This window comes from Nycticebus coucang, chromosome 3 (assembly GCF_027406575.1).
Source record: "Nycticebus coucang isolate mNycCou1 chromosome 3, mNycCou1.pri, whole genome shotgun sequence".
In the NCBI taxonomy this organism is placed as follows: Eukaryota; Metazoa; Chordata; class Mammalia; order Primates; family Lorisidae; genus Nycticebus; species Nycticebus coucang.
In genome coordinates this window covers 130,505,148-130,532,570 of record NC_069782.1, presented here as the reverse complement: position 1 = coordinate 130,532,570, position 27,423 = coordinate 130,505,148, and the positions used below count along the sequence as shown (strand labels likewise).

The following is a 27,423-nucleotide window of genomic DNA, read 5'->3' as shown; positions in this document are numbered from 1 at the left end:
GTTAAGCCATATGAACTCATAGATTTCTATAACTTCTAGATGCCTATCCCACAGTTGTATACATAACAGAAGTGTTCAAGAAATCCCTAGTGAAATGAACTGTTGGATTATCTTTTTTTTTTTTTTGTAGAGACAGAGTCTCACTGTACCGCTCTCGGGTAGAGTGCCGTGGCGTCACACGGCTCACAGCAACCTCTAACTCTTGGGCTTACGCGATTCTCTTGCCTCAGCCTCCCGAGCAGCTGGGACTACAGGCGCCCGCCACAACACCCAGCTATTTTTTTTGGTTGCAGTTTGGCTGGGGCTGGGTTTGAACCTGCCACCCTCGGCATATGGGGCCGGAGCCCTACTCACTGAGCCACAGGCGCCGCCCAATGAACTGTTGGATTATCATGACAACTGAGAGGAAGTGTGACCCCCTTAAATCCACTAGGTTTAAGTCACCAGGTTCTGGGGCAGACTTGTCCTCAAACCAATTGTACGACCCTGAGCAATTCTCTTACTTTCTATGCACCTCAGCTGCTTTTCTGGTAAAATGTTGATTAAAATATTTCTAACAGTGCCTTACAACAATAAAATCCTACAATTCTAAGGTTTAAGTCCATCTATAACACTTCTACTACAGATTTTTTAAAAATAGGAGTTAGTAGTTTCACCACAAAACGTAGACTAAAAGGTATGGAAATCCTTTTAAACAAGAAGGGAGGAGACGGAATGACTCCTGATGCTTATTTTAAACTGCTAAAATTTGGCTGCTAGTAAATTCATTATTATTTATTAAGTGGGCAATTAGTCAAATATAACACTCTGATAAACTAGAATTTTGAACAAACAAATGCTTTAAAATTCTAATAACTATGTATTAGCAGTGAATTATTCTTACTTGAATTTCTACTGCTTTGTAGAGCAGGGTTACTAAGTACATAATTACATAAGAGAGCCACCCAACTTCCAAAGGAGCCATTCCAGTGAATTGTGTAAATAATATGCTTTAAAAAAACAAAACCTCCTCACATATGAATTTAGATTTACCAGATATGGAGTAGCTGTGTACCTGGGAGATTAGAACACAGTCTTAAAAAGCCCTTCCTAATTATGAATTTACCAGAGAGATTAGAATGACCCAAAGCAAATTAATACAGACTTTTTTAATAACTTTCTATAAAAACACTTTCACTACACTGCTTCAGTACAGAAAACAAAAGATCTTAAAGTCACTAGCCTAAGAACTCCAGAGCAAATGATCCAATTTTTCTAGTACCAATGTTCTGTTTTTCTTTTCTTTTTTTTTTTTTTTTTTTTGGCCAGGGCTGGGTTTGAACCCACCACCTCTGGCATATGGGACCGGCGCCCTACTCCTTGAGCCACAGGTGCCACCCTGTTCTGTTTTTCTTAATTACTCAGTATTTGTGTTTTATTGTTCTTTCATTTGTATCAACATAAGTTCTAAATATCTGGTAAATGACAGGATTTACTCTAAGACTGTTGAATTTGAAATAATAAAATAAAAAATTGTTTTTAATCACATAAATTATTCTACATTAGCAAGAAGCAGGGCATCATAATAATGCCTAGAGGCCACACGTTTTCTTTTCTTTTCTTTTTTTTTTTTGTAGAGACAGAGTCTCACTTTACTGCCCTCGGTAGAATGCCATGACGTCACAGGACTCACAGCAACCTCTAGCTCTTGGGCTTACGCGATTCTCTTGCCTCAGCCTCCCAAGTAGCTGGGACTACAGGCGCCTGCCACAACGCCCAGCTATTTTTTGGTTGCAGTTTGGCCGGGGCTAGGTTTGAACCCGCCACCCTCGGTATATGGGGCCAGCACCCTACTCACTGAGCCACAGGCACCGCCTCTACCACGCGTTTTCTATACTAAAAAGTCATTTTTAATATTCACCCATAGGAAACTAATCACCTTAACAAACTTATGCATTCAGCCAGGTGGTATCTTTATTCTTCTCCATAACAGAACGAAAGGACATTCACTTATACTTTCTTTGCCACATTATTAAAAATCATCTTATGCTAAATAAATATAATTACTATATTTTTGAAATGCTCATTCATTTGTTAAGAGTGAAACTGCAATTAGCTTAGATTAGGTTTTACAAACTCAATCGCCTATACATGTACTTAAAATCTTTTTAAATCATGCCACAAAAAAATTATTTGGTTATAGGAGAATTTCATTGCATTAAATTCAAATCAAAGCCCATTGCAATAAGCTCTAAGGGACTCTCCAAATTCTTTTATTGCCCTAGAATTTATTGCATTAAATATGATTTGAAATAACTAGGCGACTAGCTGAGGCCTGGGAATCATGGGGTTACACAACAATTTTTGATGATGTGGAGTTGGCCTATACACAAATTTAAAATGACCAGTGTTCATTGGGAGGATTAGGCTTTATGTATTTCTGAGAGATGGAGGGCAGGGAAGAAAAAAAGAGAGGAGGGAAAAGAAGGAGAGAGGAAAAAAAAAAGAAAGCTTGGTTATAATTAGAGGAGTATAAAGAAGCTGAAGCAATCTTCCATTTTGGTAAAAGGCATTTGCAACACTCTTCCTGAATCCCACCCCAGATGGATTTACGTGTTTGTGCTCATAGCAGTTGCTATGACTCAAGAGGCTAGTGTCATGTTAATAATCTACATATTAAGGACAGGCTGGCTGCCATATGAGAGATCAGAGCTCTTTCTCTCACTTCCCAGGCAAAAAAGAGCACAGGAAGCCACAGAGTAAAATCCTTTTATAGGGAGAGGAGAAAAACCCTCACTCTAAACTTATGGATCGGCCACTCTACAGATTTGTTTGCTCTAACAATGAGTTTAAAAGGGAACTATCTGGAGCATTCCTCCTAAGGAAAGGGAAATTCCTGCTCATGAAAGGATACCCCGATACCCAACTGTATTTCAATGACTGCAAACCAAGTTTCCCAGCCCTCTGGGTATTCCTTAATTTAACTTTTCTGTAGGAATAAAGCAAAGAAAATTACTTGCTCATTAGAAAGAGCATAAATGCCTACATAAATAAATGCAGCCATATTATATGTGATTTCCTGGGTACCACAGACTAGCAGAGAGAAGAAACTAATTTTCTGCAGTGTGTTTACTTCACTATTTGCAAATCACTGACTGATGGGCAGCTACAATATATTAAATAACTATTTCAAGGACCAAGTGTCATGTTCCCTTTTAAGTAACAAAAACAAACATTATCTACCTTCCTCATCCAGTTTATGGAATTTAGGAGGAGAACAGGTTTATTGACTTGATAGGTTGTAAGGACATTTTCTGTAATGGGGTGGTTAATATTGAGGTAAGATAAATCATCCTTTCTCTCAGGACTTTGGTATTAAGACTTACATATTCTTTGAATACAAGAAGGATACAAATGAGTATTTTTGAAGCAAGTGAAATATGACAAGAAAGTGCAAAATGGGGAATGATGAGTATACCTAATAATTTTTTTCTTCCAGGAAAATAAAATACCCAATCTTCCAATCCAATTTATTATCAGCCATGATGCAAACTTGTAAAATTGCAAATGCACAACCTGATAATATTGCTCACTTTAGATATCAATCTAAAAATCAGTGCATCAGATTTTAACGTAAAACATTTTAACAGATTTACAAATTAATTTAAAATTTTCTTTTCCAAGAAAAGTTAGGAGAGGAAGATTCACATCTATGCATTGTTCAATCCCAATGATACAACCATATCTAGGCACAATGGAATGAATATAAACAGTACTGGTCTTTCATTTCCAAACTCATTATAAAATTTTAAATAACATGTTAATACTATCTTTGAACTGTTTGCTAGGTATCTGAACTGTTTAATAGTCTAAGTTGTGTAACAAGTCATGAGTCATGTATGACCTATGATTGTTAAATAGAAGCAACAAAATGAGATTTTCATAAATCCTTTAACAAACAGGCAAAACCAAGCAAAGTTTAAAACGGAGCTATTTTAAAAATCAATTTTACAGAAGCAAAATCAACATTAATATTTGGATTCTGACTGAAAATATTCAATGGATTACTTTAAAACACTATTCTTTGGTCACTCAATATTATTACTCCTAACTAACTTGTTTCTTACACCATAGTTTTCACCTACAACATAAGAACATTAAAAAAATCTCTACTGGGCGGCGCCTGTGGCTCAGTCGGTAAGGCACCGGCCCCATATACCGAGGGTGGCGGGTTCAAACCCGGTCCCGGCCAAACCGCAACCAAAAAAATAGCCGGGCGTTGTGGCGGGCGCCTGTAGTCCCAGCTACTCGGGAGGCTGAGGCAAGAGAATCGCTTAAGCCCAGGAGTTGAAGTTGCTGTGAGCTGTGTGACACCATGGCACTCTATGGAGGGCAATATAGTGAGACTCTGTCTCTACAAAAAAAAAAAAAAAACAACTCTACTAAAGGGAAAAGAATGGTAATGGTATTAATGTAGGCAACTCGTGCTCAGATAATGTTCAACTATTTGCAATGAAATGCGGATGAAAACATGGAAATTTCAAACCAAGTTTTTAGATAAAATCCTCAGTTTTATGAATATTTATAGCACACGTTCCAGTCTTACAGAACTCAAGTCTTCTTCCAACTCATATGTAATATAAACTGCTCTTAAAACACTTTTAATATATTGTTACAGGGATACCTTTTTACACAGCACATACCAAGCAGCAGATCGATATCTAATACAACGATGTTGATTCCATTACCACAAAACCTGCACAAGCAGCAAGCTGCTGAACAAAGACCATGGCTTTCATTAAGGTTTATTTGTAATATGTATTTACTCCACTAGAAATATTTTGCTATGATGGACAAATAGAACAATAGCATTTGAAGTAACACTTAAGAAGCTTTGGTTACAAAGAAAGTTTGAAAGACATAGCTAATATAAATTTCTTTTTTTTTTCTCTCTCTCTCTTAGAGACAGTCTCACTTTATCGCCCTCAGCAGAGTGCCATGGCATCACACAGCTCACAGCAACCTCCAACTCCTGGGCTTAGGCGATTCTCTTGCCTCAGCCTCCCAAGTAGCTGGGACTACAGGCGCCCACCACAACGCCTGGCTATTTTTTTGTTGTTGTTGTTGTTGCAGTTTGGTCAGGGCCGGGCTTGAACCCACCACCCTCAGTACATGGGGCCAGTGCCCTACCCACTGAGCCACAGGCACTGCCGATCAAATTTCTTCACACCTACAGGATGTTACCATTTATCATCAAATCCATCACTTCATATGCAATCATAATGCTGCACTGGATGCTGTACAAGTTGCCTTAACATTAGATGTCTGTTTATGATACAATTCAACACTTAAGACTAAAATGATACAGCAAGAGGATATGAAAAATGATGAAAATTAGCACTGGGTGAGAAATAAGGAAAGAAGAAAAGAGAAAGGAAAATACCCTATTTTTTTGGCTTGGCACCCATAGCACAGTGGTTAGGGCACTAGCCACATACACTGGGGCCACAGGTTCAAACACCACCCGGGCCTGCTAAACCACAATGACAACTACAGCAAAAAAATAGCTGGGCGCCTGTAGTCTCAGCTACTTGGGAGGGTGAGGCAAGAGAATCCCTTAAGCCCAAGAGTTTGGGGTTGCTGTGAGCTGTGATGCCTCTGCACTCTACCAAGGGTGACACTGTCTCAAAAAAAAAAAAAAAAATGGAGGGCAGTGCCTGTGGATCAGTGAGTAGAGAGCCGGCCCCATATACTGAGGGTGGTGGCGGGTTCGAGCCAGCCCTGGCCAAACTGCAACAACAACAACAAAAAATAGTTGGGCACTGTGGCAGGCGCCTGTAGTCCCAGCTACTCGGGAAGCTGAGGCAAGAGAATCACCTAAGCCCAAGAGCCGTGGAATCACAACTCACAGCAACCTCCAGCTCTTGGGCTTAGGCGATTCTCTTGCCTCAGCCTTCCAAGTTGCTGGGATTACAGGTGCCCATCACAACATCTGGCTATTTTTTGTTGTTGTTGTTGCAGTTTGGCTGGGGCTGGGTTTGAACCTGCCGCCACCCTCAGTATATGGGACCGGCACCCTACTCACTGAGCCACAGGTGCTGCCCGAAAATACCCTATGTTTTTTTTTTTGTTGTTTTTTTTTTGCAGTTTTTGGCCGGGGCTGGATTTGAACCTGCTACCTCCGGCATATGGGGTCGGCGCCCTACCCCTTTGAGCCGCAGGCGCCGCCCAATACCCTATGTTTTAAAAGTGATTTTCAGTAACAAAATTATAATTAGAAAAAACAGAGATCTGCCTATACTCAGTGGTACTAGCAACTTGTGGCACCGGGGGGATTTAACTTTTGTCTAAAACCAATTCTCCTTGTCTTTTCTTTTTTTCTTTTTTTGGCCAGGGCTGGGTTTGAACCCGCCACCTCCGGCATATGGGACCGGCGCCCTACTCCTTGAGCCACAGGCGCCGCCCCTCCTTGTCTTTTCTTACACTATTTACTTTCAATGAACTAAAGCTGCAATGCATCCTTTCTAGACCAGCTTTAATCATTTTCACAACTAAGGTTGCTATGACAACAGGATGCAGCTTATTTGCATTGTTTTCATTTTTCCCCATTTGAGTTGCCATAACAACACAATCATTCTGCCTTTCTCCAGGATGTAACAATTTTATTTCAGGATTATATTCTTAAAGACTCAGGGTTTCCCCATGAAGAAAACAAATAATAGAATTTACATAAGAATGTTATTTAAATAATATAACGCTGAATTTTAAAATCCTTCAGAGGAAAAGTTATTATGATCGTATTTTGGAGACAGTCTCACTTTTTTGCCCTTGGTAGAGTGTTGTGGCATCATAGCTCACAGCAACCTTAAACTCTTGGGCTCAAGCAATTCTCTTGCCTCAGCCTCCCAAGTAGGGAGGGACAAGCTGGGACTATAGGCACCTGCCACAACGCCTGGCTATTTTTAGAGACAAGGTCTCACTTTGGCTCAGGCTGGTCTCGAACCTGGAGCTCAGGCAATCCACTCACCTTGGGCCTCCCAGAGTGCTAGCATTTACAGGCATGTGCCACCACACCTGGCCTAGAAAAAGTTATTTTAATAAGGACTTTCATTTTATATATATATATATATATATATATATTATTTGTATATAAAAATTAACAAACTCTGATATTTGCCAAAATCTAAAGACTACCAATTACAGTGACTAATTTTTGTACAGACTTCTCCACACAAAAGATTATCAATACCATATGACTTAATCTATGGAAAAGCATCCATTAATACCTGTTCCAAGTAGATCAAGAATAAAGATGGTTCAAGGCCAGGCACGGTGACTCTCGCCTATAATCCTGGCACTCCGAGAGGCTGAGGTGGATGGACTGCCCTGAGCTCACAGGTTTGAGAACAGCCTGAACAAGAGCAAGACCTCACCTCTACAAAATAGCCAAGCCTGTAGTCTCAGCTACTTGGGAGGCTAAGACAAGGGAATCGCTTAAGCCCACGAGTTTGAGGTTACTGTGAACTGTGATGCAACTGCACTCTATTGATGGTGACAATCAAACTGTCTCAATAAATAAATAAAGATGGTTCTATACCACTTACTTTGCTGTGGTGGTAATCCAACACCATTTGTGGCCAGGTATGTTGGTTCACGCCTCTAATCCTACCACTTTTGGGGGCCAAGGTGAGAGGATTGCTTAGAGGCTAGGAATTGGAGACCAAGCTGGGCAACACAGCAAAACCTCCATCTTTATAAAAATATAAAAAATATTAGCTAGGCCTGAGGATCCCTTGATCCCAAGAGTTTGAGGTTATAGTGAGCTATGATCATGGCACTGCTCTCCAGCCCGGGCAACAGAGTAAGACACTGTCCAAAAAAAAAAAAAAAAAAAAAACAAAGGTTGGACACCTTGATGCTCACTTGTAATCCTAGCACTCTAGGAGGTTGAACTCAGGAGTTCACACCAGGCTGACAAGAGTGAGACCCCTTTCTCTAGCAAAAATAGAAAAATTAGCTAGGTGTCATGGTAGGCCCCTATAGTCCCAGCTATAGGGAAGGCTGAGGCAGGAGATCACTTGAGCCAGGAGTTGAGGTTGCTGTGAGCTAGGCTTATGCTACAGGACTCTACCCTGGGCAATGGAATGAGACTCTGTCTCAAAACAAACAATCAACAACAACAACAAAAAACAACCCAGATTCCAATGTAGCCAGACCCACATATAAAAATTAAACTAGTGAACTAGACTAAAATAATGTACAAAATCCCACTCTCTCCAACCCTGCTTCCTATTTCTTCTTTCATTTATTCTATCGATTCCACTTTGTGAGTCCTAAATTCCCCAAGCAAATGTCACCTTGTAATGATTCTAAATTCACAGAAACTGGTAGATCATAGGCTATAAGCAAGATAGTACAATCTTATTACTGTGCAATAATGTAAATTTAAGTGCTAATGCTATTAGAATCATGAAAGAAACTGGATTTTTGTGCTGAACTTTGACAGGATTTATTAATTTTCTGTGCATGTGTGTCCTTGCATTCTTGGTAACTGCTATGACTCATCCAGAATATTCCTTAGACAAAAACCTCTGGCCTCATATCCAGGCAGCATACATTCGAATCTCTGCTATTACTGTTACACATCCTGGAACTCACTGGTCAATTTGCTATTGCTACCCTGATCTGACATGTCTAGCCATTTACTCCTCAGGGAATAGGGAACTGCAGGCTACTGGAACATACCCCTACTACTCTTTTCAAGAGTATGTTACATTCTGTCCGGCTTGGTAAGAATGTTTCTTTTTTTTGGAGATAAGAGACTCACTATGTCACCCTCAGTAGAGTGCCGTGGTATCACAGCTCACAGCAACCTCAAACTCTTGGGCTTAAGCAAGTCTCTTGCCTCAGCCTCCCAAGTAGCTGAGACTACAGGCACCCGCCAAAACGCCAAGCTATTCTCTTGTTGCAGATGTCATGATTGTTTAGCTGGCCCAGGCCAGGCTTGAACCTGCTATGTTGGGTGCATGTGGCTGATACTGTAACCACTGTGCTAGGGGAGCCAAGCCCATTGGTAAGAATTTTAACATTCCTCTCTCTGGGCTAGGGTCTTCTTTATTTCTCCCTTCTGTTCCTAGATTAAGAGATGATTTGGGCTCAGTGCCTGTAGCTCAGTGGCTAGGGCACCGGTCATATACACCAGGGATGGCGGGTTCAAACCCTGTCGGGGCCTGCCAAACAACTACAACAAAAACAGTAGTTGGGTGTTGTGGCGGGCACCTATAGTCCCAGCTACTTGGGAGGCTGAGGGAAGAGAATTGCTTAAGTCCAAGAGTTTGAGTTTGCTGTGAGGTGTGATGCCACGGCACACTACCGAGGGCAACATAGTGAGACTCTGTCTCAAAAAAAAAAAAAAAGAGAGAGATGCTTTGCATTTTTTTTTTTTAATCAGTCTGTGATTCTGTATATTTTGCAGAAGAGGTAAAGCAGAAGACAACTCCACTTTTAGTTTTGGTATTAGATAGTTACATCTTTTTTTTTTTTTTTTTTTAGAGACAAGAGTCTCACTTTGTTGCTCACGGTAGAGTACTATGCCGTCACAGCTCACAGCAACCTCCAGCTCTTGGGCTTAGGCGATTCTCTTGCCTTAGCCTCCTGAGTAGCTGGGACTACAGGCACCTGTGATAGTTGTATCTTTAAACAGACAAAAACCCTCAACTCAGGAATAAACTAACATTCTCAAAAGAAGCAAAGTAAAATCCCCAAGCCAACCAAGCTACAACCTGCAAAAAATACTTTTTCAATCATTTTAAGGAGTGCAAATTCTATATATACATCTATGTCTTTTACCCTCTAAGATATAAAATAGTATCTTTATAAAAATTCATTATATCAGGCATTGGCAATTAGATCTAAAATACTCAATTTCCAAAATTTATATTTGAAAATAATTTAGTTGCTATTTGAACCATTTCCACATTGAATGACTGCATTATCATAAAAAATAAATTGCCGGGGGCAGCACCTGTGGCTCAATGGAGTAGGGCACCAGCCCCATATGCTGGAGGTGGCAGGTTCAAACCCAGCCCTGGCCAAAAACTGAAAAAAAAAAATTAAAAAAAAATTGCCAAAGAATCTCCTTTTCATAAAAAAAATTAATGTACTCTAGTCACAGATTTCTACCTTTAACCCTGCAAAAATATTAAGCTCTTTTAAATAGAATTGAAATGGAAATACCTTTTTTCCCAGTAAACAATATACATACACTACGAAACCTGTAATTTAGTTATTACGGCCTTTGAAGTCCTAGATCCAGATTTGCTGGGCATGCACTTAGGTTTAGAGGGTCATGCCTGGCTGAGTATGGTGGCTCATGCCTCTAACCCTAAGCGCTCTGGGACGTTGAGATGAGGGGGGATTGCTTGAGCTCAGGAGTTAAGACCAGCTAGAGCAAGAGACCCCCACCTCTACTAAAACGGGGGAGAAAAATTAGACAGGTATTGTGGACACATACAGTCCCAGCTACTCAAGAAGCTGAGCCATGAGAATAGATTGAATCCTAGAGTTTGAGGCTGCTGTGGACTATGAGGCCATGGCACTCAACTCCAGGGTGACAGAGTGAGACTTTGTCTCAAGAAAGAAAAAAAAAAGAGTCACGCTATACAGTACACGAAGTTTGTATTACACTGGCTATGCATGTTCAAAGGATTAGTTTTCTCATTCAAGTGCCTTTCAGTGATAGATGAAATCTGATGAGAAAAGACAAAGAACTCAATTCTGCCACAATGCATCTTTGTCCTTTGTGTGGGACAAGTGGGTTTCCAATGTGGGCTGTGCATGTGCCAAGGGGTAAGCAAGATGACCCTCTGGAGGGTAGAGGGGAAAATGTCATAACTTTTAATTAATTTTTCAGGTAAAAAGGTGATTAATCTTTTAAAATTTTAATGATATAGATTGACATTTGATCCCCTGATCTGATGTTACGTGGTTAAATATCACTTATGAACAAGTGTTCCAATGGAAGACTACTAGTTCCACAACACAAGGGGGTTAGCAATGATACCCTCTCTCATTCATTCCCTTTCAGCATATTGCAAAAACCGTAGTACAGGGCAGCACCTGTGGCTCAAGGAGTAGGGTGCCGGCCCCATATACCGGAGGTGGCAGGTTCAAACCCGGCCCCAGCCAAAAACTGCAAAAAAAAAAAAAAAAAAAAACAGTAGTCTGGACTCCGGTGGCCTACGCCTGTAATCCCAGAACTGTGGGAGGCCAAGGAGGGAGAATTGCTTGAGTTCTCAGGAGTTCGGGACTTGACTGAGTGCGAGTTGAGACCCCGACTCCTAAAAAAATGGAAAAACCCATCTGGGTGCTGCAGCAAGCACCTGTAATCCCAGCGGCTTCTGGAAGCTGAGGCAGTGGGATGCCCCCAAGCCTGAATCTGAGGTTGCAGTGATCTATGACGCCATTGCACTCTGCTCAAGTGCATAGGGTGGGACTCTGTCTCAACAACAACCAAAAAAACTCTGTAGTATATGCTCAGGATTTAAGAATATTTCTATATTAGCCAGGCACAGTGGCTCACGCCTATAATCCTAGCATTTTGGGAGGCCGAGGCAGGTGGATTGCCTCAGCTCACGAGTTCAAGACCAGTCTAAGTTAAGAGTGAGACCTCCTCTCTAAAAACAGCCAGGTGTTGTGGTGGGCACTTGTAGTCCCAGCTACTTGGGAGGCTGAGACAAGAGAATCGCTTTAGCCCAGAAGTTTGAGGTTGCTGTGAGCTATAACACCACAGTACTCTACCCAGGGCAACAAAGTGAAACTCTGTCTCAAAAAAAAGAAAAAAAGAATATGCCTAGTTTTAAATAAACTGTCAGTTGATCCTTCTCTAATTCTTTGCACTAGCTCTTTATTAGACATTTTACAAGGTAAAAACAATACTGAACTAACCATATGTGAGAAAAGTGAGTCAAACACAGTACCACCATAACTGGGCACAACTTATATATACATATTCATTCATTTATAATATATAGTACAACCTCTGGAAGTTAAACACTCAAGGCGCTGTAACAAACTGGCCAATACACAGAGGTGTTCAACATAAAGAACTAAGCCTACGGTAGTGATAACATACAGGCGGTGCATGTCTAGTCTATGATAATTTAGGTCAATTTAAGGAGATGGTCAATGTAAGGGAGGTGGTCAACTATGAAGATTCTACTGTGTGTACATATATTTACTTATTTACTTTTATTTATATTTGCTTTAAGTGTATATATTGTACCTTCATATAGTAGCTAATGATGATAGGGCATCAATACAATTTATAATTTGTATTGTTGTTTTTTTTTGTAGAGACAGAGTCTCACTGTACCGCTCTCGGGTAGAGTGCCGTGGCGTCACACGGCTCACAGCAACCTCTAACTCTTGGGTTTACGCGATTCTCTTGCCTCAGCTTCCTGAGCAGCTGGGACTACAGGCGCCCGCCACAATGCCCGGCTATTTTGTTGTTGCAGTTTGGCTGGGGCTGGGTTTGAACCCGCCACCCTCGGCATATGGGGCCGGCGCCCTACTCACTGAGCCACAGGCGCCGCCTATAATTTGTATTGTTTTTTGACAGAGTCTCACTTTGTTGCCCTCAGTAGAGTGCTGGGGAGTCATAGCTCATAGCAATCTCAAATTCTTGGCCTCAAGCAATCCTCTTGCCTCAGTCTCCCAAGTAGCTAGGACCATAGGTGCTTCCCACAATACCCAGGTATTTTTAAAGACAGGGTCTCACTCTTGCTCAGGCTGTTCTTGAATAACAGCTGAGGCAATCCACCCACCGTGGCCTCCCAGAGTGCTAGGATTACAGGCATGAGCCACTGTGCCTGGCCTAAATTTACAATTTATAAATTAAAAAATAAAAATGTTTCAGGGGAGTATTGAAAAATTGTTTCCAATGGGTTTAGGAGGCTATCGTTCTAGATAACTAATTTCTCAAATTTATTTTTAAAAGCACTTGTCAAATCAAGGCATATGCCAACGCTGCCATTTTTGTAGAGTTTCTGAATCCACTCCTAATGACTATGAAGGCCAAACTAAGAAAGCTGTAACCATACTAAGAAATGAAGACATTTCCATTTGGTATTTGTCATAACAATTGACTCAGGGACAATTATTAACTTAAGACACAAAAACAAAGAGTTTTATTTGCAGACAGTACTATATTTTATAATAGTATTATAAACTCCATTTGCTGGTAAATTAGTTCTCTAGTACCAAAGATGAACAAACTTTATAGATTCCAAAGTAATAAATTTCAAAAAAGTAGTTCTCTCACTTGAATATATTTCTTTGAGAATCATTTATTTTTCTAATTCAAAAAGATGTTCTAAGGACTTTAAATTACACTATTTTCCAAGCCTAATATAACTCCTTAAGGGTTGTAATATATGAATCACAGCAGGAACTGTAGTTACCATATAGGATAACCTATAGAAGATGTTTTTAAAAGACAATGTGATTGTCTTTTAAAGAAAGACATATCAAGAAATCTTGATTATATACAGGTTAGTTTCAAGAAAAGTTCTTTGGGTAAATTTCTTATAAAACTTTAATTATCAGGAGTAAAATGTCAAAATATGATAGACAACCATTTACATTCACTTCTACACCAACACCAAGATACATAATTGCCCACAAGACTTAAAAAAGTATAAATGAGTCTATTCTAACTAATGCAACCCCTTAAAAAGTGTTTGGAACTTGCTAGGGACAGAAAAACTAGAAAGAAGAGTGTGCTGGACAGTATATTAATCCTCGAAAGTTTTTTTATTCTTAAAAGACAAAATGAACAAAAAGTGGCTGTGTTTTTTTTTAAACTTTGTCAGATTTGTTTAATGTCTTTTTTTTTTTAGAGACAGAGTCTCACTTTGTTGCCCTCAGTAGAGTGCCGTGACGTCACAGCTTACAGCAACCTCCAGTTCTTGGGCTTAGGCGATTCTCTTGTCTCAGCCTCCAAAGTAGCTGGGTGCCCTCCACAACGCCTGGCTATTTTTTTTGTTGCAGTTTGGTCGGGGTGGGCTCAAACCCACCACCCTTGGTATATGGCACCGGCACCCTACTCACTGAGCCACAGGCGCCGCCCATTGTTTAATGTCTTAAAAAATAATAATAATAAAGCTAACCTGACATAGTGGCTCATGCTTATAATCCTAACACTCTGGCAGGCTAAGGCAGGAGGATAGCCTGAGCTCCAGAGTTCAAAACGAGCCTAAGCAACACCAAGACCTCTTTTCTACAAAACAGAAAACTGGCTCGGCACCTGTGGTTCAGTGCCTCAGGTGCAGGCCACATACACCAGAGCTGGCAGGTTCAATCCCAGCCCAGGCCTGCCAAACAATGACAACTACAACCAAAAAATAGTTGGGCGTTGTGGCGGGCACTTGTAGTCCCAGCTACTTGGGAGGCTGAGGCAAGAGAAGCACTTAAGCCCAAGAGTTGGAGGTTGCTGTGAGCTGTGATAACACTGCACTCTACCGAGGGCGACATAGTAAGACTATCTTCAAAAAAAAAGAAAAAAAGAAAAGAAAACTTAGCCTGTGTTATGGCAAGTGCCTGTAGTCCCATCTAATAGGGAGGATGAGGCAGGGGGATCGCTTGGACCCAGGAGTTTGAGGGTGCTTTGAGCTAGGCTCAAAAATTAAATAAATAAAGCTTATTTATCAAAAATTATCATATGAGACATCAAAACTGATAAACATTACTGTTTGATTTACTCCCTACACTGACTCCATGAAGTAGGATGTGAGGTATATCATCAGCTTCCATTTCACAAAATGAGAAATAGGAAGTAAACAATTTCACAAGTATTTGTTGCTTACTATGTGCCTTGAAGTGGGATAATACTAAAGGGCAAAACAGACAAAACTTTACCCTCGTGAAGTTTGCTTTCTTTTCTAATAGAAATCATAGACAAATAATGGAGAACGGCATTGCTTTTAGATAGAGTGGGCTCTGAGGACACATTTGAGCAAAGGATATAAGGAGTCAAGCAAAAAGCCAGAGTCAGAGAAAACAGTAAACAAAAAGACTGTACAATGGTTTTGCAAGCGCTTTGCAAAAGGCCAGTATAACTTTACTGTAACATAAAAACCCAGATCTGCCTGTCAAAACAATGAAGTTCAAAAGGAAGATAGTTTTAAATTTAGATTTTTGAAAGATCACTCTAGCTTTTGCATGGAGAGTTAATTTAAAGGAGAGAATAATTTTCGGGAGGCTGAGGCAAGAGAATCACTTAAGCCCAGGAGTTGGAGGTTGCTGTGAGCTGCGTGAGGCCACAGCACTCTACCCGAGGGCGGTACAGTGAGACTCTGTCTCTACAAAAAAAAAAAAAGGAGAGAATAATTTAAAAATTATTACATTTGTCCATAAAAGAAATTATAACAGTCCATAATAAGTTAAGGGCAGTGGAGCCAGAGAGAAGTGTATGAATTTTAGATGTATTTAGAAGAACACATAAAATTTGATGATGGATGGGGTATGAAGGTAAGGAAAAGTGAGGAGTCAAGAGGGATCTCAGGTTTAGAGCTTTAGTAACTGGATAAATGGTGATACCGGTTATTTGGATGGGAAGAACATCAAAAAACCAAAATCATGACTATGCAATAGTCAAGTGAATAGTTGAATACATAAAGCTATAGGTTAGAGCAGACGTCCTCAAACTTTTCAAACAGGGGGCCAATTCACTGTCCCTCAGACCACTGGAGGGCTGGACTATAGTTTAAAGAAAAAAAACTATGAACAAATTCCTATGCACACTGCACATATCTTATTGTGAAGTAAAAAACAAAACGGGAACAAATACAATTCACACTGCTTCATGTGGCCCACGGGCAGCAGTTTGAGGATGCGTGGGTTAGAGGATGAATTAGAGATTACTGGCATTTTAGGAGTCATCAGCACACAAATGGCATTTCAAAGAGAAGGGAAGATGATCACTGCAGCACAAAGTATAGAGGGTCTGAAACAGAAGAAGAGGGCCCAGGCACAAGAACTACAACATTAATAAAGATTTGTTGAAGGGCCAAATGCTTATTAAGTGATCTGGCTCAATGATGTTTTCTCTAATTGTATCCAGCTGCCTCTTAACTAAACAAAAGAACGCTATCTTCCACAGCCAAAGGGTTCTCAAATGGTAGGTTTAATTTTTGAAATAACTCCATATTTTGGCTCTAGAAATAATTAACTTGAATCCTAACAGACTTAATGTTTTATCTTTGGACATTTATTAATAAATTTTTCAAGCTATTTGTAAAACTCGTATGAAGGTATAAAAAGCCATAAAGAGGCTGATGGTAAAAACAGACCTGGTCACTGAGCTCCTTTGGCCTGCTGGTGCTGCACACTGGGCTGAGGCTCTTCCACAATGTTTTACCCGGCTGAAGCTTTGTCAGATTGTTATATTCCTGTCTCTGAAATGCCTGAACACAAAATCCAGTCATCTGGGGGCCTACTGCAGATAACAATGAAGATGATGCCAAAAATACTTTCTTCTTTGGTTACAGACTTGACTCCCAAAGTATTTATAATTTCCTTTAAGTTGGCGATGGACCCCTCCCCCCATTGTAATTGTGCTAACAACACTTTAGAAGTTTATCAACATCAAGTGGTGGTGGCTAATATCTGTGAGATATTAGAAACCAAGTTATTGCTATCAGATGAAGAAGCAGAAAAAGGCATAGAGATAGAAGAGAAGACAGTGAATAACCTGCAGTCTCAACACACAACTTTTATATATAACAAAAACTGAAATAAAGCCCTTATAGGATCAAATATTGTTCAAGACTCTTATGGATGGTGAGAACTATAATAAATTCTTTGCTTTCATGAGGACCAAAAAAATGAAGGGAAGGGAAAAAGTGATGTGCAGGCAAATACAGTTTGAGATTTGTCTTTTACTGACCAAGCCACCTAACACACTAACCTGAATGACATCTTGCTTTTGAAATTGCACTGTTTGAAATTGCACTAGAACTGTTTCTCACGGGCGGCACCTGTGGCTCAGTGAGCAGGGCACTGGCCCCATATACTGAGGGTGGCAAGTTCAAAACCGGCCCCGGCCAAACTACAAACAAATAATAGCTGGGTGTTGTGGTGGGCACCTGTAGTCCCAGCTACTCGGGAGGCTGAGGCAAGAGAATTGCCCAAGCTCAAGAGCTGGAGGTTGCTATGAGCTGTGACAACACAGCACTCTACAGAGGGCAACAAGGTGAAACTCTAAAACAAAAAAAAACTGTTTCTCACCTTTAACAAAAGAAATTACTGGGAATTATATATTCCTGAAATCTATATAGGGGCCTGAATATTAGCTTTCTTCATACTATGAAGAGAAGATTATGGATGCATGACTAGTCATGCTTTGAAGATCAAATATTTATTGAGGCTTGGTGCCTGTAGCTCAGTGACTAGGGTGCCAGCCACATACACGGGAGCTGCTGAGTTCAAACTCAGCCAGGGCCTGCCAAACAACGACAAATACAACCAAAAAATTGCCAGGCATTGTGGCAGGCAGCTGTAGTCCCAGCTAATTGGGAGGCTGAGGCAAGAGAATCAATTAAGCCCAAGAGTTGGAGGTTGCTGTGAGCTGTGATGCTACAGCACTCTACTGTTTTGTTTGTCTCAAACAAAACAAAACAAAACAAATATATATATATTGAGTGCTTATTATGTGCCAAGTCCTCTGCTGAGCTATGAGGATTAAAACAATGAATAAACATGTCTTGCTAGGAAAATGGATGTATAAACAAGTGAAATAAAGTGTGTGCCCAAAAGCTAGGAAAAAAATAAAAGCCACAAATAGCCAAGAAGTAAAACAAGGTAAAAGAACTTAACTATCATACACAAAGGCTTATTTTAAAGCTATGTGAATAAGATAGTAAGTTATTGATACAGGGATAGATACAAACTATAGAACAGAATAATGACTCCAAAAACAAACTAAGGCATTCATGGACATAATCTGTGGTGGAGGTAGCACTACAGATTTGTGGAAAATACATATTCTTCCAGTTAAACAATGTTGTGGGCCACTGGAAATCGATACGGAAAAAATGGAACCCCTTCCTCACATCCTCCAGACTTGAGACACTAAAGCTCTAAAATTTAGGTGTAAAAGGCAAAACTGGAAACCTTCTAGTAGAAAATATGAAACTATTTTCATGGCCTTTGAGTAGGGAAGGCAAAGCATTAAAACACATACACACATGGTCCTAAATTTACGCATAAGTCACATCCAGTGGAAGAAACATAGCTAAACCACAAACAAAACAAAAAGATTGAAAGAGTACCAAGTAGGCTTAGACTTGGGAAATGTGGGCTTTTATCAACTGTGACCTTGGACAAGTCACATAAGTCTCTAGGTCTTCATTTGCTAATTTTCAAAAGGGAAGAGTATTCCACAATTCCTATTATCCATATCTTGTAAAAAGTACTTCTCCGTATGACATGTGGGATACGTTAAGGCCAAATCCAAACCAGGTCTTTTGGCCAAAGTATACTAAAATGACCACAAACTATTCTTTCTTGAGTGAGCTAATTACTGATAGATGAATAGCATTCCCAGTGTTGATACCTTAAGAGGAATGAAGGAAAAAAAGAAAATCAGTGTTTCCCAGTTGTCCCCCAACTGCAGAGCATAAATAACTGAACATGCTCACAATGTTTTAAGGCTGGCCTTAATGCAGAATAGAGTTTACTCTAAAAGTTCCTAAATGTAAACTGCACTTACTAGGGTTTATTGACCTTGCTGAGCATTTGCTTGGTCATACTATTTCTTTAATAAAACTGATAAAAGGCTCTGTGCCTGCAGCACAATGATTATGGCACTAGCCACATACACCGAGGCTGGCAGTTTTGAACCTAGCCTGGGCCAGCTAAGCAACAATGACCACTGCAACAGAAAAATAGCCAGGCGTTGTGGCAGGCGCCTGTAGTCCCAACTACTGGGGAGGCTGAGACAAGAGAATTACTTAAGCCCAAGAGTTTGAGGCTGCTGTGAGCTGTGATGCCACAGGCACTCTACCGAGGGTGACATAGTGAGACTGTCTCAAAAAACCAAACCAACAAACAAAAAACCCGATAAAAGTAGAAAGATTCTTAAAATAATCAGGACAGTAATCAGAGGATTTAAGTGTATATATCCACATTTGCCTGACAAGTAAAATTCCATCATCATGGACAGAAATAAACTGTGGCTGCTTGCCTGAGTAGCTAAGGGAATGAAAATATTAAGAACAGCATGTTCCAGTAGGATTTTTGATAACTACCAGCCAAGTCATCTCTGCACCATTTTTCCTGATACTACCAAACAACATGCTCAACATTTCATTAGCTTCTGAAAATGACATTTTATGAGGAAGCTCAGACTTTATAATCAGATACATATTAAAATAATCACAACTGGTTGTATTAAAATGATATTGCATCAACAAAGGCTTCTTAATAAAATAAAACAATAAGTCTACATCAGAGTTCTTAACCTGAGGCTTAAAAGGTTCAGGAATCTCTGACCCTCCTGAAATTGTGAACAAAATATAAAAAGATGTGCGTGTCTGGGAAGAGCATCCTATAGCATACAAAAGATTTTCAGTGAAGTCCATACCCAAAAAAAGGTCAAGAAGGCTTGAATTAGATGATCTCTGGAGGAATTTCTTAAATCCTATGACTCTATGCAAATTGGTCACATTTTAAATAAAAAGGCAAATAACTGAAATGTTTATTAAGAAAAGAAGAGCTGGGTGGCGCCTGTGGCTCAAAGGGGTAGGGCGCTGGTCCCATATGCTGGAGGTGGTGGGTTCAAACCCAGCCCCGGCCAAAAACTACAAAAAAAAAAAAAAAAAAAAAAATTAAAAAAGAAAAGAGGAGCTGGTTCGGCGCCTATAGCTCAAGCAGCTAAGGTGCCAGCCACATACACCTTAGCTGGCAGTTCGAATCCAGCCCAGGCCTGCCAAACGACAACTACAACCAAAAAATAGCTGGACATTGTGGTGGGCGCCTGTAGTCCCAGCTATCTGGGAGGCTGAGGCAAGAGAATCACTTAAGCCCAGGAGTTGGAGGTTGCTATGAGCTGTGACGCCACAGCACTCTACCCAGGGCGACAGCTTAAGGCTCTGTCTCAAAAAAAAAAAAAAGAAAGAAAGAAAGAAAAGAAAAGAGGAGCTTGCTTCCTTCTAATTCACAGCATTTACTTTTTTTTTTTTTTTAAGACAGAGTCTCACTTTGTCACCCTTGGTAGAGTGCTGGGGCGTCGTAGGTCGCAGCCTCAAACCCTTACCTCAGCTTCCCAAGTAACTGGGCCTACACGCACCACCCACAACGCCCGTCTATTTTTAGAGATGGGATCTTGCTCAGGCTGGTCTTGAACCCATGAGCTCAGGGAATCCACCTGCCTTGACCTCCCAGAGTGCTAGGATTATAGGTGTGAGCTACTATGTGCCCTGTCCACTGCATATACTCTTAATATAAGTTTTAGTTTCACTTTAAAATAAAGTTGTTGGTTTTTTTCATAGAGACAGAGTCTCACTTTATGGCCCTCGGTAGAGTGCCGTGGCCTCACACAGCTCACAGCAACCTCCAACTCCTGGGCTTAAGCAATTCTCTTGCCTCAGCCTCCCAAGCAGCTGGGACTACAGGCGCCTGCCACAACGCCCGACTATTTTTTGGTTGCAGTTTGGCCGGGGCCGGGTTTGAACCCACCACCCTCAGTATATGGGGCCGGCGCCTTACCGACTGAGCCACAGGCGCCGCCCTAAAACAAAGTTTTGATCAGTGAGAACTTGCCTTTATTATTACAAAATGTTTTTTTTTTTTTTTGCATTGCCATGATTTTATTATTAGTGTCCTAAATGGGACTCAAGGATAATAAATGATTTTCTTCCAATCACTGCAAAAAATATTTTGCCTTGCTAAAAGTCTCTTTCTATAAGTATATAATATACAAGAAATACAGTTCAGAGAGATTTTCCTATAAGTACATTTTTACACAGCATATATTTTTTTTTTTTGTAGAGATAAGAGTATCACTGTACCGCCCTCGGGTAGAGTGCCGTGGCATCACACGGCTCACAGCAACCTCTAACTCTTGGGCTTACGAGATTCTCTTGCCTCAGCCTCCCAAGCAGCTGGGACTACAGGCGCCCGCCATAACGCCTGGCTATTTTTCTGTTGCAGTTTGGCCGGGGCTGGGTCCGAAACCTCCACCCTCGGCATATGGGGCCGGCGCCCTACTCACTGAGCCACAGGCCCCACCATACACAGCATATATTTTAAAAGAATGCTCCTTTCAATATAAAATTCCGGTTATATACCAATATGGTTTGTTGGCATTTACACGATTTGAACATATCTTAGATAGCATGTGTATACAATGTCTCTTGTGCCCATAGGCAATAGGGTCGAGGGGAGCGTAGTGAGGGGTTGACCATGTCCTGGGGTTTAAACAGCACAGCACCTGGGATTCTTGGCCCCTTTTTGCTTACACAACTGCACTCAATTCTTCCACCTTCCTGGTTTTCTCCAAAACCACCTGACAGGGGATGTCCTGAATTCTGAGGTGCGCTTCTCATGTCTGCTTTGTTTTGCCCTCCTGACTTCCACGGCACAAGATTAAAGGGGGAAACTCATTCTCATCATCAAGATACACTGGTCCTGGCTCTGCACCTGTGGCTCAAGAGACGAAGGCACCAGCCACAGACACCTGAGCTGGAGGGTTCAAATCCAGCCCAGGCCAGCCAAACAATGACGGCTGCAACCAAAAAATAACCGGGTGTTGGGGCGGGCACCTGTAGTCCTAGCTACTTGGGAGACGGAGGCAGGAGAATCGCTTGAGCCTAGGAGTTGGAGGTTGCTGTGAACTATGATGTCACTGCACTCTACCCAGGGCGACAGCTTGAGGCTCTGACTCAAAAAAAAAAAGACACACTGGTCCCATCGCAAACTCATGTTCAGGAATAACCTCTCCTCTCAGCGCCCTGCCGTCCTCAGACTAACCTGGCACCATGGAGTCCAACGCTGCACTTGGTCTAGCTACAATTGCTGCTACAATTGAAGGGAGGTAAGAGAGGTCTGAGGTCATTTTCTTTGTCTTCTGTTGTTCCTGAACAAAATGTTTTAAGTTTTAGAAATTAAAGGCCGGGAGTGGTAGCTCATGCCTATATTCCAGCTTTTGGGAGGCTGAGGCTGGTGGATTACCTGAGCGAACAGGTTTAAGACCAGCGTGAGGGAGAACAAGACCCCATCTCTAAAAATAGCAGGGCGTTGTGGCAGGTGCCTGTAGTCCCAGCTACTTGGGAGGCTGAGGCAAGAGAATCACTTAAGCTGAAGCGTTTGACGATGCTGTGAGCTGTGACGCCAATAGTGAAACCGTCTCAAAAATAAATAAATATTAATTATAGTCTCAGTGGCTATAATTATAAATATAAATTATATAAATTATAGCTCAGCAGCTAGGGGCGAGCCACATACACTGGAGCTGGCAGGTTCAAATCCAGCCTGGGCCTGCCAAACAACTACAACCAAAACATAGCCGGGCGTTGTGGTGGGCCTCTGTAGTCCCAGTACTTGGGAGGCTGAGGCAAGAGAATTGCTTAAGCCCAGGAGTTTGAGGTGCTGTGAGCTGTGATGCCATAGCACTTTACTCAGGGCGACATAGTGATACTCTGTTTCACAAAAAATATAATAAATAAATATAAATTATAAAGGTTTTTTTAAGTTCCATGGCTTCAACTAAGCAATTAAAAATTCAGTTCAACCTTCTGTATCTTATCTTCAGTTATCTCTCTATGGTTTAAACCGCTCTAAACATTCTAATTTTAACTGTAATATTTCTTAGTAAGAAAAAGAATCTCTGCTTAGGGCTTTTCTACCAGGAACTCTTCTTTCCAGGTCCTGAATATATTTTCAAATCAATTGAATATAAGGTCTCTCTCTTTCCCACTACCAATTAACCAGGACTGTTAGTCTAAACCTGAGCCTTTGGAAAAAGTTGTTAGTAAAATCCGACTCTGGCCAAAATTTAGTAACCTGTTTCTATCTCTAGTTTATAAATATATACTTTAAAAACACCTGTGGCTCAGTGGGTAGGGCGCTGGCCCCATATACCAAGGGTGGTGGGATTGAACCCGCCCCAGCCAATCTGCAAGGAAAAGAAATAGCCAGGTATTGTGGCGGGTGCCTATAGTCCCAGCTTCTTGGGAGGCTAAGGCAAAAGAATCCCCAAAGTCCAGGAGTTGGAGTTTGCTGTGAGCTGTGACGCCACAGCACTCTAACCAGCACAATAAAGTGAGACTCTGTCTTTAAAAAAAAAAAAAAGAAAACAACAACAAAAAAAAAACCATATAGGCTGGGTGCAGTGGCTTACAACTGTAATCCTAACACACCAGGAGGCCGAAGCAAGGGGATCACTTGAGCTCAGGAGTTTAAGACAATCCTAAGCCAAGAGATGACCCTGTCTCTATGAAAAATAGAAATAAACAGCCTAGCATGGTGGAACATGCCTGTAGTCCCAGCTACTTGGGAGGCTGAGGCAGGAAGATCACTTGAATCCAGGAGTTTGAGGTTGCTGTGAGGTATGACAACACCACACTCTTCTGAGGGTGATAAGAGCAACAAAGTAAGACTCTTGTCTCAAAAAAGGAGGGGAGGGGAGGGGAAGGGAGAGGAGGGGAATGGGAGGGAAGGGAAGAAAAAGAAAAACTGGATAGGCATCCTGGCTTGCAGCTGTCGGCCCAGCTACTCAGGAGGTTGAGGCAAGAGGATCACTTCAACACAGAAGTTTGGGGTGAGGTAAGCTATGATGACAATGCTATACTCTAGCCTGCCGACAGAGACTCTATGTCAAAAAACAAAACAACAAAAAACGTAGTAAAGGAAATAGAACAGTCATTGTTATCCTCATTTCAGAGATTAGGAAACTGAGGAATAGAGTCAATACAGCATAGTGGTTAAGTGGGTTAAACACACTCACTCTGGAGCTAGAATGTCTAAGTTAGGAATACCAGCTATGCCACTTATAAACTGCGTGATCTACTTCAGTTTTCACATTGGTAAATCAGGATGATAATACATAGCTAGCAAGTTAAGAGTTCATTTATATAGTGTCTGGGTTCCTACATGGTATATACTGAGCCATTTGCTCGTGTTTGCTGCCATTATTATTGGGTATTTTTTGGTTTTTGTTTTTTTGAGACACAGTCTCGTTCTATTACCCCACCCTAGGGCCACAGCTTCAGCCTAGCTCACAGCAACCTCAAACTCCTGGGGGTTCAAGGGATCCTCCTACTCAGCTTCCCTAGTATCTGGGACTACAGGTTTCTACAACACCCAGCTACTTTTTCTATTTTTAGTAGAGATAGGGTCATACTTCTGCTCAGGCTGTTCTCTCTCAAGCAGGCTATTCTCCAACTCCTAAGCTCAAGCAATCCTCGCACCTTGGCCTCCCACAGTACTTGAATTACAAGAGTAAGCCACCTCGCCCAGTCTTACTGTTGTTATTTTAATATAACTTCTACCACTGAAGGTCAGAGAACAAGTATATGCAGTTATGTGCCTCATAACAACATTGTGGTTTATTATGGACCACATATACAAAGGTAGTCCCATAAGACTATAATGCCGTAATTTTACTATACCATTTCTATGTTTAGATACACAAATACCATTGTCTTAAAACTGCTTACAGGATTTGGCATACGGTAACACACTATACAGGTTGTAGCTTAGGAGCAACCGAATATAACACATATCCCATTGGAGGGGTGTAGTGGACTATCCTATCCAGGTTTCCAAGTACATCCTATGATGTTTATACAACAAAGTCACCTGCGGGGTGTATCCTATTCACTGGGTATATCCCAATGAATGACTGTTGTCAAAGACAGAACTTAAAACCAGTCTGGCATTGGGTGGTGCCTGTGGCTCAGTCGGTAAGGCACCGGCCCCATATACCGAGGGTGGCGGGTTCAAACCCGGCCCCGGCTGAACTGCAATCAAAAAAATAGCTGGGCGTTGTGGTGGGCGCCTGTAGTCCCAGCTACTCGGGAGGCTGAGGCAAGAGAATCGCTTGAGCCCAGGCGTTGGAGGTTGCTGTGAGCCATGTGATGCCACGGCACTCTACCGAGGGCCATAAAGTGAGACTCTGTCTCTACAAAAGAAAAAAAAAAAGGGCGGCGCCTGTGGCTCAGTCGGTAAGGCGCCAGCCCCATATATCAAGGGTGGCGGGTTCAAACCCAGCCCCGGCCAAACTGCAACAAAAAAATAGCCAGGCATTGTGGCGGGTGCCTGTAGTCCCAGCTGCTTGGGAGGCTGAGGCAAGAGAATCGCGTAAGCCCAAGAGCTGGAGGTTGCTGTGAGCCGTGTGATGCCACGGCACTCTACCGAGGGCAGTAAAATGAGACTCTGTCTCTACAAAAAAAAAAAAAAAAAAACAGTCTGGCTTCAACTCCTGTTTAATTTCCACTATGCCTACAGTGTTTCTTTTTTTCTTTGTAGAGACAGAGTTTCACTTTATCGCCCTCCGTAGAGTGCCGTGGCGTCACACAGCTCACAGCAACCTCCAGCTCTTGGGCCTATGCGATTCTCCTGCCTCAGCCTCCCGAGTAGCTGGGACCACAGGCGCCCGCCACAAAGCCCGGCTATTTTTTTGTTGCAGTTTGGCCGGGGCCAGGTTTGAACCCGCCACCCTTGGTATATGGGGCCGGCGCCCTGCTCACTGAGCCACAGGTGCCGCCCATGCCTACAGTGTTTCAATCACTTACAGTTATATGAAGAAATGGAAAAATAATGATAAAAGGACGTGCAAATGGACATGACAGGATACATGAAGAAGTGAGTTTGCAAGTTAAAGAAGATTGTTATATCTAGTTCATCTTTAAAAGAAACATACTCTGGGTGTATACTTAAGTTCTTTAAAATTTCTAAAATACTTTACTATTTGTAATTTTACTTACTCCTCATAACAGCTATCTGAAGTATAAAAGTAGGTATTATTATCTTTCCTTTTTAGATGAGGAAAATGAGACTCAAAAGAGGTTAAGCAACTTGCCCAGGATCTTACTGATTTCTAGAAAGTAGAACCAGAGAACCAGGCATTGTTTTCAATATACCACAATGTAAAGTATATATTCCAAACTAAACTGATTACAAGGTGTTTCAAAGAAAACATACTAACAAGACAGGTAGAAGAAGTCCCATATTGTCAGTTATAAACAAAAGAAGTTATAACTAGTCCATTCAGCACAACAGATGTCACTTTGCAGAGCTTTGATATTTTTCTTAAATACCTTTGACAACAAGGATCAAAAAATATGAACTCTTATAAAAAAGGCTTTATTGTATTTTTATAGCTTATTACATACCTTGTAACAATCATTTTGTTAAATGTGAATGTCAGTTTTATTTTCGGTCCCTTTTTTCCTGGCTATTTACAAGCTTTGTAAGAATCATTCCTTAATTAAGTCTAAACATGGTTTTATATAAATGGATTCCTGGAAATAAAACGTTTAGACTTAAGAAATGATTGTTACAGAGACTGTAACAGGCTGTAAAAAAGCGAATGCCACTTTAAACAAAGATTTCTCATTTTAATTAAAAAGATAATCATCAACATTCCTACACTTAACACAACCATTTAAAGAAGCATCTTTGGGAAAAAATATCTTATGCAAGCTCCACAGTATAATTTATAATATATTTAAATCAAAGTCACAACTGACCCTATAGTATGAATTCTTATGCACTGTACCTACATTTTAAGGATACATGGAGAGAGAATGGGTCCAAATGAGATAAATCCATTTCTAATTCTTTTTAACAAGAATACTTTCCAAAGACTATGAATATTTTTCTAAAAGATATTAGTATAACACATTTAGGAATACTTAAGAAACACTTGTTAACAGGACCACATATAAACATAAGAATTATATGCAATTTGTTGGTCCATATTCAGAAAACTACCACATAATCACAGGTGACACACACCTACATAAAGAGTTTCTATTCTCGGGCGCCGGCCCCATATGCCAAGGGTGGCGGGTTCAAACCCAGCCCCGGCCAAACTGCAACAACAACAACAAAAAAAAGAGTTTCTATTCTCGGGCGATGCCTGTGGTTCAGTGGGTAGGGCGCCAGCCCCATATACCAAGGGTGGCAGGTTCGAAACCAGCCCCGGCCAAACCAACAAAAAATAGCGGGGCGTTGCAGCAGGCACCTGTAGTCCCAGCTACTTGGGAGGCTGAGGCAAAGAATCACCTAAGCCCAAGAGCTGGAGGTTGCTGTGAGCTATGACTCTACTGAGGGTGACAAAATAAGACTCTGTCTCTTAAAAAAAAAAAGAAAAGAAAATTGTAAAGTTAAAGTAACATTCCAAAAGATAATGAAGTTGATCTTCTAAACTGTTATTATAAT

The 27,423-nt window shown here is 41.1% G+C and overlaps 2 protein-coding genes across 6 annotated transcripts in view; one reads left to right on the top strand and one right to left on the bottom strand.

The window, feature by feature from the left end:
- BTRC (beta-transducin repeat containing E3 ubiquitin protein ligase) overlaps positions 1-27,423 on the bottom strand; it is a 204,126-nt gene that overhangs the window by 156,677 nt on the left and 20,026 nt on the right. The window lies entirely within an intron of this gene.
- Positions 16,354-16,771, top strand: LOC128581635 (phosphopantothenate--cysteine ligase-like). The gene has a single exon (XM_053584723.1). It carries the CDS (start codon positions 16,388-16,390, stop codon positions 16,769-16,771), a length of 384 nt encoding a protein of 127 aa, XP_053440698.1. The 5' UTR covers positions 16,354-16,387.

Coding starts and splice junctions, on each gene's coding strand:
- LOC128581635 (XM_053584723.1), top strand. CDS start 16,388: ATGTTTTACCCGGCTGAAGCTTTGTCAGATTGTTATATTCCTGTCTCT.